The sequence below is a fragment of the Cololabis saira genome, chromosome 9 (genome assembly GCF_033807715.1).
Source record: "Cololabis saira isolate AMF1-May2022 chromosome 9, fColSai1.1, whole genome shotgun sequence".
In the NCBI taxonomy this organism is placed as follows: Eukaryota; Metazoa; Chordata; class Actinopteri; order Beloniformes; family Belonidae; genus Cololabis; species Cololabis saira.
In genome coordinates, this window is record NC_084595.1 from 43,645,182 (window position 1) to 43,658,310 (window position 13,129).

Genomic DNA, 13,129 nt, shown 5'->3' on the forward strand with positions numbered 1-13,129 from the left:
ACAAAACCCACAGCACCAACACCATCATGAACTCAGTCAAAAACAGAAATGAGTCAGTCTGCAGGGGTGGAATCTGTGAACTGTCAGAATGGAAAATAACCTGTAACCTTCCACTCATCACCACAAAACAAGTAGTTGACCATCGTCGTCCAAATGAAGGAGGAAGGACATGTTCCCTTACACGTCAGAGGAGACACAGTGGAGAGAGTAAGCTTCACGTTTCTGGGCACAGTGCTAACAACTGTTCTGATAAGGCCGGCTTTGAAGGAGTTAAGGCCCTGACACACCAAGCCGACTGTCGGCCATCGGGCCGTCGGTGAGCGTCGGTGCGTCTGTCAGGCTAGTTTCCCCGGTGTGTCCCGCACGTCGCCACAGGTCGGCCAACCGTCGGCAGCTTTTCAGCCGATTCGACATGTTGAATCGGCGTCGGCCGTCAGTCAAACAGCTCACTCTGATATTGGCTGTTCAGGTAGCGTGGAACTGAACAGGGAAAAGCCGAGCAAAATTTTTGAAATGGTTGGTTTCATTCATCTCCAGCTCTCGACACAGGTTCGGGTAAGCTCCTTGAGCCTGTCGCTGTTGTATCCATGATTTCACCCATGTAGTGCGGTTTCTTCTTATTTTTCGCCCCCGCCTCCTATTTTCTTCTTCCACAAGGTGAAGGCCGAGGGCTGACAACGCCAGTGCCAATTCTTTATTCTTACGCATTGTGGTAGCGAGAGTGGTGTGGAAATGTGGTGTGAATATGAAGCCTATTTGTTTTGTTTACGGCTTCCCAGAGCTTCCGGTTTTCCCTTGTTTTTGAATGAATACAGACTACCGCTGGGTGTCGTCTTTGCGGTGTGTCCAAGTGCTTCTTTTGAGCCCGACCCAGCCCGACACAGGCGACGCGAGGCGACACAGCAGTCGGCCGACAGCGGGCAACATCGGGTTGGTGTGTCCTCGGCTTTATACTTCTTTACAAGTCTGAGAACGGCTGTTACCAAGGTGCCATCGCTGCTCTGGAGAAAGTGTCGTCACCCACGACATACCGGGCCGGTCCACAGATGCTCTGCAGCTCACAGGAAGTTGCTCCAGAGTCTCAATAAATCCGCTACAGTGTGAGCCATCGACCACTGACTGACTCTGACTTGTGTTTCCATGGCAACGGCAGCTGACTGACAGTGGGAGGATTGCTCAGCATCTGCTGCCAGCTGATAATTGTGGAGCATTGAGACGGGAAACAATCTGCACTTGCTTTCATGTTCCAAATCGCTCTCTGTTCTCAGTTACGCTAACCACAAAAGGTTTCACATCTCAGTTTCAGTTGCAGTCGAGCTCCTGCGGTTGAAAAAAGAGGAAGTAAAAGCATCGTACCTGGCTAGGCGGCCTTCTGTCTGCATCTCTCCTCAGCCTGCCTCCTAAAGGCCGAGGGACGGTCAGCTGGTGCGAGGAGAGGTCCTTGGTCTGCTGGGAGTCTGCAGGAGGAAACAAACAGGTTCAAACCAGCTTCATCTTTGACCTTGATCAATAAAATGATAAACTCCCATCAGACTAGTGGTGCCAAGTGAAAAAGCATGTCTGAGTTTCTCTTCATATGTGGTTTGAATCTCTTTTGAGTCTGAACGTACGTGTCAAAGTGCAAGTAGGAGCCGGCTCGAGGTGTTTAATTTTGAAAACAGACCAGATCCGACTTCATTCCATCTCCATCTGCCGCGTGAACATTGACTCCTTTTCCATGCATCAATAACCCTTTTAAAACCCGAATATTGGCAATAACCCGAATTTGCACGGCCATGAAAACACCAATAACCCCTTTGAATAACCCGAACTTGCTCATATTCCGGTTTTTAAAAACCTGAATATGACCTCTGGGTTCCTCCTTTTAAAACCTGAATATTGGGTCATGTAAACACCAAACGGAATATCACCATCAAACGGAACAGGAATCTGTTTTCTGCTCATGCTCTGTTCACAAGGAATCCTGGTCTTTTGAGTCCAGGAAGTTCTTCTAAACACGGAGAAACCAAGACCAGGAGGAGACTAATCACTTCATAAATGTAATGAAGGATATGAACATTTCTGCATTTGTAGACGGTAGAAAGTACCGGGATAGAAGATTTACAAGAAGTTGCGCAAAGCAGCATTTGTTTTGAATTTGGATACAGGAAGAAGAAGCAGAAATGACGGGAATTGCGTCATGATGTTCTCCGTGTGTCGCTGGTTTGATCCAGATATCCTGAATGATTAATTACCATGTAAACGGAATATTCCCAATGTTTCAGTAACTGGAATATTAGCAATAACCTGAATTTTGACTGCATGTAAACGTAGTCAATGATGCCACGACTCAGGTGTGTATCTTTAGCAGAGCAGAGCGGGCACTTGGCTCCTGGCGGGACCGCTATGGTTGACTAGAGGGGCCACGGTTCGCAGTGGCAAAGACTGAGCAGCCGGACCAAGGCACCTTCACACCCGGGCAACACGCAGGAATTACACTCATTCAGACCTGCCTCCAATCTCTGATTGGTCAAATATGGCAGAGAAGGCACGTGTAAAACTCTTCCACCATGCAATTACAATAAAACTACCAACACGTACAGGTGGAACCAAAGGTTTACATCCAGCAGAGCTACAGAAGATAAAGCAACAGTTTTTTTGCTCCATGAACATCTGAATCTGGGACCCTCACACATCTGGAACCGGTTCTCGGTGAATGAACCAGACTTGTTAAGGTCAACCATTCCTTTCCTGATTACTATAGTTCCATATTTCATGTATAGTTTTAAAATCTCAGCCTTAAAAACAAACATTTGACTCTTAAAATCAGTGGCTCCATCAGTGAGACCCGCCCCTGAAATGCAGATGAGCCAGCGGCTATTGTGTAACAGTTGCACAGGGACATCTTTAGCTTTCATCTCAATAGAAAAACATTTTATTTTGGTCCCTGGTTGTTTTCACTGGCATTTCATCAGCCTTGTTCCTGTACATCGTCTATAGTGCTAGTAGCTAATGCTATCGAACCTTCACACATAACTGAGCATAGATGTAGGGCTAGGTAGCTAATTCTGCATGACTTCAGATTTCCGATCGACGTCACTGTTGAATCAGAGTTGAGGTGGGGCGATGAAATCGTTGTATTCCTGCAACTGGCATTTTAGTTGTCTAGTCAAAAATAGGGTTGACCAGTTCCTATGGAGCTAAAAGTGTCTCAAAATGTACAAATGCACAGGACTGTTTACAAATGCACGGGATGATTTGGTTGCAGATCATTCCGTGTTTAAAAAAAGACATTTGTGGGTTGAGGCAAGTCAGGGGAGTCTCAAAAATCTACACACAAATGCAGCGAAGTCCACAGACCACAAGCCGTTTATAATTCAGGTTATATTTGTGTGCATCAGAAATACATTTGTGAACACACAAATGTGTGCACCTGTGAATATTGAGACTGTTTTAGCCCCATAAATTTCAGATTATTTTTATTTTAGGACCTTGAAGGGAAAAAGAAGGTATTTTTCAAAACTGTTTATGAATTTGTAGCTAAAACAGTAAATTAGCTAAACTTGGGTGCTTTAAAATAATCCATTAGTCTTTATCCAGACTGTTTATCCAGTGACAGAAACATCCTGCAGTAAAGTGTGTTTCTGTTTGAGTCAAATCAGTGGAAAGTTTTCTTCCTCAATCTGTGAACATCACATCCTGTAAAAGTTTGTGCTTTCCTTTCTTTCCTCCTGAAAACTCAATCATTTGAGCCAGAAGCATCCGTCAAACCTCTATCATATACGCCTATAAAGAGTTCATTTCTGGAGGGGGAGCAGGGATCAACTTAATATCTAAATGAATACTCTTTTCCGTGTTTATAATAACAGTAGTTTCCCTCCAAGCCACGTTTCAGCCTGGCTTGTTTCCGTTTTCACACCGTTGCCATAAAGAGCAGCTGGATTGTCCCTGAGCAGTTCCAGCTTGCTGCGAATCACGGGTTTACTGACATTGACTGTCGTTTTTTACGACAACAAAGCGTGAATATTGTGAAGGCAGGTTCTGAACGGTCAAAAGAGGAGAGGGAAAACTAAAGAGGGATCTCCAGGCAGACATAAACACATGGGCACATTGTCTATCTGTTCACACAACAGCAGGCAGCATGGGCACCAAGCACACATGCGTGGGTGTGTTTGTCTGTAACCGTGGCAACAGCAAACCTCCCCTCTGTCCTGCTGAGCCACATGCAACTTAAGAGTCACATGACCTTAAGACGCCTTCGTTCTAAGCTACGTTTTTAATAACTTATTTAGTTTTAAATGGGGATCTCAGTCGCACTTTAATGACGTTATAATCTGCTGGTTAAAGTTTAATCTCATGGTTCCTGCTGATGACAACGTGCAGCTCAGAGTCCTCCGATAAAGTCGACTCCTGGCAGTTTACCTGCTGAGAGATCAATGAAATATTTATTATGGTCGGTGTTTGTGCGCGTTGGTACCACAGCTGTGACGCTGCTGGTTTGATTCCTCGTCAGATCCCTTTCACATTCAGGTCAGAGACCCACAAACACACGGAGTGGAAACAGAGACGATATAATTCTCCTGTGTGGATCTGCCAGGTAGATATACCTGGCAGATCCACCCAAAGCTGAGACTGAGCTGTACCGGAGAAGCAACGCCGAACACCACGTGGCTGGTGGATCCAAGAGCTGACAAAAACAATCAGAACCAGTCACCATCACAATGGCAGACATTAGGGGTGTAACGATACACTAATCTCACGATATGGTACGATACATGATATTGAGGTCACGATAACGATACGATATGATATTATAGCAGTATTTTTTTAACAACCTTGCATGAGGAACATATGACTGGAAAAAATTGTCTTTTATTTGAAAGACACAAAATACAAAACAATACTGTGCGTTTTCCCTATTGTTACAGTTTGTAATGCTTTATAACTGTTTAAGTTTTAAAGAGAAAGCCAGGACAACCATTTTCCACAAACTGAACTAAAAGTAAATGTCAGGTTTGCATTATGATCTTCAGTTTCATACAAGTACAAATATTTTGCCACAAACTGAATAGTTTCTCTCATGTATGATTTGACTTTTTCTTTTCCAGAAATTTAACAACTAAAATTAAATAAATAAATAAAAGTAAATAAATACATATAATTTTACTTTTACTTTTTTTTCATAAAAAAGATTGATTCATGCTCACCTTATAAGTGTAAGAGCAGATTTATTTTTGTTAAGAAGGTTATTTTGGTAATTCAGGGTTGATTATTTTATAAATCTATTCTTTATATTCTGATGTAAATCAGGGACTATAATGACACTAGTCAGTTTATCTGTAGTGATTAGTCTGTTTTAGATTGGGCGGAGTGATACGCCACAGTACGGCACTAGGTGCTGTGTTGATGTTCTAAAATCCTACACTGTTGAGGGACATTAAAGTACACTGAAACTCAGCAGAAGTTGTCCCGTGTTTATCCTACTCACCAGCCCAAAAAGGTTTAATTTAATAAGGTAAGGCCTAACTCTACACCAGCTCAAACCCTGCAAGAGTCCCGTGATCAGGACCAAAACGGTACTAGTTTCTTCTAAGAGGAGGAAGATTTTGGTCCACGGGTCGAGGTGCGGTCGGATGCGTGTTACTAGTCAACACATTAATATTAATAACCCAATATCGCGATACAGTTTGTCACCTTCACGACATGTATCGTGACGTTTTTGTATCGCGAAATTTCGTGGCACGATATATATTGTTACAACCCTAAACGCTCCAGAAGAGACCCCTGCTGCAACAGAGACCAGGTCTACCACACCAGACAAGACGGTGGCATACAGTGAACACCACAACCAAGTAGCAGGAATAGTTCACCGAGTACGGGTTGGTAGTCCCAAAGTCAAGATGGGAGATGCCTACGGAAGTAATAGAGGGTATGCATTGACGTCACTTCCCCACTGGACCACGCCCCCGCACTGAGTGGCAAAAATGGCTGTAACTAGTAGGGGAAACTGTGGAGAAGACGGGATAACAGCCGATTATCGGCTTAAATTAAAGTCAGTTGGACTTGACAGTGAACCGTACAGTTACCCGAAGAACCAGTGGTCCATGGACATTAATATTTGGTACAGTTACCCCAAGAACCAGTGGTCCATTGACATTAAAATTTGGCCACGAATCGAGTTTCCTGATATTTATATGTACTTAATTGGTCGACAAGCTCCAGAAGAAAGCAGTAGTGATAAATGTAGCAATCTCAAGCCATGGCAACGTCAATAAAAAGGAGCCCGGGAAGAAGAAGGTGGAGAAATACCAAGGATCGGAGGAAGAGATGGAAAAGATGTGGAAGGTGAAGACAGCAGTGGTGCCACTGGTATCAGAGCACTCCAAGCTGAAAGAGTGTCTCCAGCCGATCCCGGGAACAACATTAAAGATCTCAGTTCAGAAGCATGGGGTCATAGGAACAGACCTATGGAGGACCAGAGCTGGAAGAGATCAACCGCCCTCACCTCTGAGGGGGGGGCACTGGTTAAGAAAAGGTTAAACATGACACGTCTGGGATGACTGAACTCATTGTTCAGCACTGCTAACTCCATCCAAAAGGTCCTGGGTAACCCGAAGAAAGTCCTAACCACTAAAGTTATGTTGGCCAGACTTCAGTAAAATGTGTTGACGGTACTGTCTCCAGTCCCAGGTTGCCTCAGTGGGACTCTCCAGAGGTTCCTGAGACAGACTGTACTCAAATATTATGTTTTCAGACGACGAGAGACCTCAGAGGGGTTTTACCAAAGACTTGAGAATCCCAATGGTCCAGAGAAATCTTATGGGAGCTCACCAACAAAGGTTTATCTTCTGCAGCTAATCCACAAGGATCTGTTTTACAAACATTTTCTCCTTTAAAATGGATTTATTCCCACTTTTTTCTGGTCCAACACAACCAGAACTCTTATGTTTTTCTAAATATTTTAACTCTCTGGCTCTGAACACTAACAGACTGCTGAGTCATTACATGAGCTGCAGTCCATCGCATCGCAACTTTTCTGAAGGGCTGTCCTACTTTCAGCTGAGCTCGGGTTCACACAGAGGCCACATCAGATCAGCTCTACATCCTGGATGTCGGGGCGGCTCATAAAACCCCGAAGCCACAGATCAACGGCAGCCTGAACCAGCAGTTCCACAGGATGAGAGACTTGAAATCTTTGGCCCTTGTCAGTCCGACAAAGTGCCGAAGTCTGGTTTAGTCCTGCTCTCTGCTGGAAAATCTGGGAAGATTATTCAGTCTGATAAAGATGTGAGGAATTCACTCCATATATTCATGTATTCATGACATGAAATCTCACGGTAGAAGACAAACCTTCACTATCTGATTCAAAACTTCCTCGGCCAATCATCCTATTTCGTGAAGAATAGTGAATTCTTAAAGGAGCTTGAGGCTCCTTTTAAGAAATGAGACTATGTAGCGCCACCCTTCGCCACGACGGCCGTTGGGGGTACTGCAGCCAACAGTGAAGCCGGCACGGGAGAACGGGGAGAACGTGTATGCAGCGTCATGTGACGTCACATCCGCAGCCCAGCGCGGGAAATTCTGGACCGAATTGCAGCACATTTGGCAGCACACAGCCTGTTCAAGGCAACGGACAGATACACTAGAGGAATCATTCTTTTGGGTTTGGAACGCTTCATCTGACATTATTACTATAAAACTTAAAATGTATACGGATTTTTTTCATAAATCCTGCCACAAACCGGCCTCAAGCTCCTTTAAGGAATCTTCACATGTCAAATATTTACATGTGCATTTAACCCCCCTGTGTTGACTGTTGACTGACTGTTCCCTGAAACAGAAGGAAGAGCCTGTGACCTGTGTGGAAAAATGCTGAAGGACGCTGAAGGACGGGGGGGCAGCTGGAACTGTTACACTACAACCCAGCAGAGCAACGTGGAGAACGCCAGATGAGCAGCGCCACATGTTCGGTCGGCCCCTTCTCCCCGACTACGCCGCCGTTGAGGTGGGAGTTACAGGGTCACACCGAAGACTGCGTGAGAGCGACTACAGAAGCTGCTGTTTCTGAATCAAGAGTCTGGCCCCGCCCCTAAAACCAAAGGCCTTAAACATGAATCCACAAATGTCACCCCCAGACCAAGAGACGTCCCATCTCATACTACCAGGAATCAGCCAAAGCTTCGGGGGGATGAACGCGTCCACATGAATGCGACGCCGCGCTAATGGAAGCACGCGTGTGTTCATTGCTCACATTCGAAGTTCACGCCGCTCACACCGACTCCCAACTGATGGGTGGAGGCTCAAACAAGTCCAGCTTTCAGAGGAACATGGAGGACGAGACTCGTAATGCAGGAAACAAGACTGGAGTGAATCATGATTCAGAGGAACAAGAAGTGCTGAGTCAGCTGAGTCAGCTGTGTGTGTGTGACCACTCTCCAAATGTTTCTTTCATTTCTTTTGTTAACAAACGTTATGCATGAATTTATTGTGGTTGTATATTATTGTAATGGGGATTCAACTGAACACACACACAGCTCCTTGTCAGCGTCACTCCAGGGGGGGCTCGGCTCTGAGCCACAAGCTAACGACGCTAAGCTGCTTACTGCACAACGTGCAGGAATAACACACGCTGAAAATATCAAGCCAGACCTGAATCCCAGACTGAGCACACTGACGTGCACCTGTGCTCTCACACACACACACACACACACACACACACACACACACACACACACACACACACACACACACACACACACACACACACACACACACACACACACACACACACACACACACACACACACACACACACACACACACACACAGCTCTGTCGTTGAGCACGGCGGCAGGAGGTTCATGGTTTGAGACTGAGGACAACACGTGTCCTCCATGAGTTCTGCCTGTGTGAGGGTTCTGCCCGTTTGAGCTTCAGCTCAAAGCCCTCACCAAGATTTAAGGTGGAATTTTAGTTAAAGGGGACCTATTATGAAAAACAGGTTTTTTCTTGCTTTAACATATATAAAGTGGTCTCCCCTCAGCCTGCCAACTCAGAAAAGGAGGAAAGCAACCAAATTCTGCAGTGTCTGTACAGCCGCCCAGATGATCCGTCCAGTGTGATGTAACTTTTACGAGCTGTTCAGATTTGCGCATATTCGTTACGTCACCAAAATGCAAATCACGCCGCGGTCTCCTCCGCTGCTGAAACCACGCCCACAACTAAATCCGCGGGCCGGAGCGTCCGCCATTGTTCAGAAGCGGTGGCTGTTTCAACGAGGGACAGTTAAAATGAGGTTTTGCATCGACACTTACCCTCATAAAAGGATCAGTTCCAACAGCACGGACCCGGCAACTGCACACGAGTCAGCGGTAAGTGACGTTATTTTTTTATGTTATTTATATTTGTCTACAAGTATGATCTTTGCATGGGCTAAGTATTTAGCTTAGCTCCGGAGCACCGGGGCTGCTCACCGGACCGGACCGGTGAGGAGCCCCGGTGTTCCCTAACGGAGTGTTAGGTAACACCGGAGCTCTATTAGTAATAATTTTTTTCTGTTTACAGTTTCAGATCTTCCAAGCACCTGAAGCTTCAACGACACCTTCAGAAGACGCACGGTCCTTCCTTGAGCCAGCAATAGTGCATACATGTTATTTATATACAACTTATGTTCTTTTATTTTTTTAACAATAAAGTTGCCATTTGTGAAAATTCAGTGTTGTGATTTCTTTACAGTTAACGTGATTCATTTGTCTTGTAACATAAGAAATGAAATGATGAGGAATCGGAGTAAATAACTGTGGTGTACCTGTTTAGAATTCAATTAAATCTTCCTGTGTGAATTAGTGTGAAGACGAGGTGACCCGTTCCCTCTTCAGGAACTAAAGGCTGATTTATGGTTCCGCGTTTCACCAACGCAGAGCCTACGGCGTAGGGTACGCGTCGATTTAACGCAGAACCGTAAATCAGGCTTTATGGAATTGATTTTGTCGCTGACGCTCGCATCGGACACGTTTTGTGTACGGAGCCGCTGCTCTTCAGCCGAGAGGCTTTGTCTCCTCCCCTGCTACACGTCATTCAGGCAGCCAATCAGCACAGAGCTTCATTATCATAGCCCCGCCCCCTCAGAATCCCTCATAGAGAATGAGGTTAGAAACAGTAAAACTAGAGACAGGGCCCAGAGGCTGAATTTCTGATTCATGTAGAAAAAACAAGCTTTTGATTGTTTTTAAGACATTCAAGGCCTGTTTAAAATATACATTAAATGCCATAATAGATCTCATTTAAATCTCTGTTCAAACTGCTGAAGAACTTTTAGGTTTGTTAGAGGAAGTTTGAGGCTCCTCCCCCATCAGCCCTCACCCTCTTTTTCCTTACTATTTCCCTCCTCCTCCTCCTCCTCGTTGCACTCTTCCTCCTCACCCTCTTCCTCCTTACTGTTTCCCTCCTCCTCCTCCTCCTCCTCCTCCTCCTCGCACTCTTCCTCCTCACCCTCTCTCCTCTTCTTCCTCCCTGTTCTCCCTCTCTTCTCTTCTCCTCAAATGCTATCAGTCCACTGAAGGAATGTATCATGTGTAATCAGAGCTTGAATGGTGTGAGTAGATGGGATTCTGTCTACCCGCTAGATTGTTGTCATTATTCTTTGGGTTCTAATGGCTTTCCCAGCTACTGCTATTTAACGAAACTTAGGCTCAGTAGATGTTATGTCACCGGTTAGAATTCGGGTTCAGGGTTTAGGTTAGGTTTAGGTTTAGGTTAGGTTTAGGTTTAGGTTAGGTTTAGGTTTAGGGTGAGGGTTAGGTTAAGGTTAGGTCTGAAATGTGTAGTTGAGCGTAGAATGGTGACAAAACATCTAGCATTTGAAGCCGCTCTCCTCTTCACCCCCTCTCCCCCTCACCCTCTCTCCTCTTCCTCTTCATCCTCTCTCCTCTTCCTCCTCTCTCCTCTTCCTCTTCATCCTCTCTCCTCTTCCTCCTCACCCTCTCTCCTCTTCCTCCTCACCCTCTCTCCTCTTCCTCTTCATCCTCTCTCCTCTTCCTCCTCTCTCCTCTTCCTCTTCATCCTCTCTCCTCTTCCTCCTCACCCTCTCTCCTCTTCCTCCTCACCCTCTCTCCTCTTCCTCCTCACCCTCTCTCCTCTTCCTCTTCACCCTCTCTCCTCTTCCTCCTCACCCTCTCTCCTCTTCCTCCTCACCCTCTCTCCTCTTCATCCTCACCCTCTTTCCTCTTCATCCTCACCCTCTCTCCTCTTCCCCCTCTTCCTCCTCACCCTCTCTGTTCTCCTCCTCACCCTCTCCCCCCCCTCTCTTCCTCACCTCTGCAGCAGGAGGTTCCACTCATCATCATCAGCAGCAGCAGACAGCAGACCTCCAGCAGATCCAGCCTCCTTCTCGCCATCTCCTCGTCCCTCCTGGTCCCTCCTGGTCCCTCCTGGTCCCTCCTCCCCCCGGGGTCCGGGGAGCTGTGTCCGGGGTCCGGGCAGCTGTGTCCGGGGTGTCCCTGCTCTCCTCGCTCCTGGCTCCTGGTATCTAGTTAGTGATCTCTCCTCCCAGCCCAGCCCTCGGAGCTTTTACTCCCAACGCCCAGCGGAGGTTTTCTTCCTGGGCCGAGCCATTCCTGCCATCCCCACCGTCCCGGCGGCAGCTCTGTGCCCCCCGAGGAGCCACTGGTGTTTGGAGACACGACCCGAACTCTTGGCGGAGCTTTCTGCTCGAGTAAAGTCCGTCTCTCTCCTTGGAGCTGACGCGTCAACGCTCCGTAAATACACGACACTTCCGGTCCAGCTTTCAACATAAGAGCAGCCAGAGACTCGTAATATCCGAAATGTCTGATCAGAATTAGGCTTTTTATCAGCCTAAATCTCATGTTATAACAACAACAACAACAACAACAACAACAACAACAATAATAATAATAATAATAATAATATAATAATAATAATACTCATTATTGTAATAATATAATAATTATTGTAATGATAATAATAATTATTGTAATGACAATAATAATAATTATAATAATAATTGTAATAATATAATAATTGTTGTAATAATAATAATAATAATTGTAATGATAATAATGAGTGTAATAATTGTAATGACAATAATAATTATTATAATAATTATAATTGTAATAATATAATAATGATTGTAATAATAATAATAATAATAATAATAATAATAATAATAATAATAATAATAATAATAATAATAATTGTATGTATGTATGTATGTATGTATGTATGTATGTATGTATGTATGTATGTATGTATGTATGTATGTATGTATGTATGTATGTATGTATGTATGTATGTATGTATGTATGTATGTATGTATGTATAAATACATACATACATACATACATATGTATGTATGTATGTATTTATTTATTTATTATTATTCTAATTGTTCTTTTTTCATTTACATTGAACAATCAGTTAGTTGAGAAATGTTTCATTATGTTGATAAAAATTCAGTAAAAAACTACAGTTTCACAGTTTCACAATGTCACTCAAAATAAATTATGATGGCCTTTGATGAACAGTTACAACAGCTGTGTCTGCTTAATTATTCAAATACTTGACACTTAAATTGCTTGAATATTTCTCTTTTCAACATGTGTTATTTGCTTTAAACAAACATGTTTGTGTCCACTCCACACTTTTCCTGCCGGTAGTTGAATCGGGATCCTCCTCATTCCTCACGAATGTTTCGGGTTGGTTCAAGTCAGAGCAGTGGAAAAACCCAGAACTTTTAATTTGAAGTCGCAATTGTTTGAGCAGAAGTCATTGGTTGTTTCTTTACACGTGACAAAGCTGATCCCAGCTGGAATAGCTGAGCTAAGAAGAGGCGAATGCGCAGGCGCTGTTTATTGTGCGGTGCAAGAACGAGAACCGAGCGCTCTCTTCCGGGAGGTGACGATACAGAATCAAACGAACCTCTTTCCCGGCGATCACTGATCGGGTATGACGTCATCGTTACGGGTGTACTGGTGTCTACGGTAATGTGGCCATTCTTTAACTCCCAGTAAACGTTGACTCAATAAAATGGTTTTGTTATTTTTTCAGGATACAAAAATTTAGTTATTTACCTGAGAAAAAAAAAATGTTTTAATTATCTTTTTAGTTTCATATTTTAATAGTTATTTTAAAAT

At 44.4% G+C, this 13,129-nt stretch overlaps 1 protein-coding gene across 4 annotated transcripts in view; it reads right to left on the reverse strand.

Moving 5' to 3' along the window:
* Positions 1-11,718, reverse strand: part of adam9 (ADAM metallopeptidase domain 9) — a 62,121-nt gene extending 50,403 nt beyond the window's left edge. For 2 of the 4 annotated variants that reach the window (XM_061729647.1, XM_061729646.1), the window contains exons 1-2: positions 11,293-11,718; positions 1,357-1,457 (exon numbers count right to left, since the gene is read on the reverse strand). In XM_061729647.1, coding sequence (XP_061585631.1) covers positions 1,357-1,457; positions 11,293-11,374 — 183 coding nt within the window. In that variant the 5' untranslated portion in view covers positions 11,375-11,718. The remainder of the gene's footprint in view (positions 1-1,356; positions 1,458-11,292) is intronic. The other 2 variants (XM_061729645.1, XM_061729648.1) reach the window with 2 other exon arrangements.
* Positions 11,719-13,129: the final 1,411 nt, after the last annotated feature.